The sequence below is a fragment of the Tupaia chinensis genome, unplaced genomic scaffold (assembly GCF_000334495.1).
Source record: "Tupaia chinensis unplaced genomic scaffold, TupChi_1.0 Scaffold000542_1, whole genome shotgun sequence".
Taxonomy (NCBI): Eukaryota; Metazoa; Chordata; class Mammalia; order Scandentia; family Tupaiidae; genus Tupaia; species Tupaia belangeri.
The window spans coordinates 413,653-415,784 of NW_006160055.1; the positions used below are offsets into that span (position 1 = coordinate 413,653).

At 43.0% G+C, this 2,132-nt stretch overlaps 1 protein-coding gene across 1 annotated transcript in view; it reads right to left on the reverse strand.

Moving 5' to 3' along the window:
• Positions 1-163: 163 nt before the first annotated feature.
• CXCR2 (C-X-C motif chemokine receptor 2) overlaps positions 164-2,132 on the reverse strand; it is a 17,451-nt gene continuing 15,482 nt past the window's right edge. The window contains 1 exon segment of the mRNA XM_027775312.1: positions 164-2,132. This exon segment is cut by the window's right edge and continues 79 nt beyond it. Coding sequence (XP_027631113.1) covers positions 1,314-2,132 — 819 coding nt within the window. The 3' untranslated portion in view covers positions 164-1,313.

Genomic DNA, 2,132 nt, shown 5'->3' on the forward strand with positions numbered 1-2,132 from the left:
TATATATATATATATATATATATATAATCTCCAAGAAATAGCAAAAGGACTTAATTCTTGTAAAGATCCTCTCTTGGAACCTATGTCACCTTTGCCCAACTTCTCTGTATCAGTTTAGATGTTTTTGGAAGAAAATAATGAAATAAATACCCAAGTAAAAATAGTTCATACAAAAAAAACACATTTAATGGTCTCTTAACAAGAAATTATAGATGGGTGGTGTTAATATTTGTTCAGTGGTTAAAGGGCCTTTTGGGGTCCAGTTTTTCATTTTCTATTTCCTTTTTTTGTGAGTTCAGGTAAAATATACATAATAAAATGTACTATTTTAATCATTTTTAAGTGTATAGGTTAGTGGCATTAAATACGTTCACTTTGTCGTGCATCTATTGCTACTGTTCGTTTTCAGAATTTTTTCATCTTCCCAGACTGAAATTCTGTACATTAAACAATAACTTCCTATTCACCACTCCTCCAACCCCTGGCAACCACTCCTTTCTGTATCTATAAATTTGACTATTCTAGGTACCTCAGAAAAGTGAAATCATATGGTATCTGTCCTTTTGCATCTGGCTTTTTTCACTTATGCTTTCAAGGTTCGTCCATGTTGTAATATGTATCAGAAATGTATCAGAAATTCATCCTTTTTTAAGGCTTGATACAATTCCATTATGTGTGTATATACCATATTTTGTTTAAAGATTCATTCACTGATGAACATTCAGGTTGTTTCCACCATTTGAGTATAATGAATAATCCTGCTGTGAACATTGGTGTACAAATATGTGTTCAAGTCCCTGCTTTCATTCTTTTGGGTATACACCAAGGAGTGGAATTGCTGGATCATATAGTAATTCTATGTTTAACATTTTCAGGAAAATGGCCATAATACTTTCCACAGTGGCTATACCACTAACATTTCCACCAGCATTGTACAAGAGTTCCAGTTTTTTTCTACATCCTCATCCACAGTTTGTAGGTTCGTTCTTCCTTTCTCTTTCTCTTCCTTTCTTTTTCTTTCTCTAGGCTTCCTATTTCACTGTGGTTTTGATTTGCTTAGAAAACAGAGTGCCATGGCCCAGTGGTAGGATGGGCATAGTTTAGCAGTTGGCATAGTGATTATGGAAAGGAGTGGGGCTCCATGGTAGGCTTCTTAAACCTTGCAGTGGCCTCTGTTCCTCTGTAACCACAGTGCATGTGTGTGTGTGTGTGGGGGGCTGCACTGATACAACCACAAACAGCCAGTGAACTTGAGGCTTGGCATGAGACACTGAAGAGAAGGGAGGAACCCTGAACAACCTAGGCAGAAGGTCTTAGAGTGTGGTAGATGTATTTCCTGAAGAAGAGCCAACAAAGGAAGGTCTACTCTCCTTGGCCAAGTACTCCTTGCTGACCAGGCCCCTGGTGGCCAGGATTTTGAGGAGTCCATAGCGGAACTTCTGGCCAATGAAGGCATAGATGAGGGGGTTGAGGCAGCTGTGGAGGAAGCCCAGAATTTCGGTGGCATCTAAAGCGTGGTCAATGTGATGGCGGCGTTTACAGGTCTCCTCAATCACTCGGGTCCTCATGAGAGTGTCAGCAACCAGGACGAGGTTGTAGGGCAGCCAACAGAGCAGGAAGACGAGCACAACAGCAAAGATGACCCGCATGGCCCGGTGCTTCTGCCCCATGTGGGCCTTAAACAGCGTGCGCAGGGTGAGTCCATAACAGAACAGCATGATCAGGAGGGGCAGGACAAAGCCAAAGGTCTGGGGAAGGATCCGCAACACCATCCGCCATTTGGTTGTGTTGTTACCCATATCCTCATAGCAGACTGGGCTGGAAGCAGGTGGGTAGATGGTCTTACGGAAAAGTAAGATGGGCAGAGACAGAAATAGGGACAGGGTCCACATGCTTAAGCACACAAATTTGACTAAGTGCCGCTTCTGGATCAGTGTGCGTGTGGCGTGGACGATGGCCAAATAGCGGTCCACACTGATGCAGGCCAGTAGCAGAATACCACTGTAGAAGTTGACTTCCTTGAAGAGCGAGACCACTTTGCACAGGGTTGTGCCAAAAATCCAGCCATTTACCTTGGAGGCAGCCCAGATGGGCAAGGTCAGGGCAAAGAGCAGGTCGGCTATGGCCAGGTT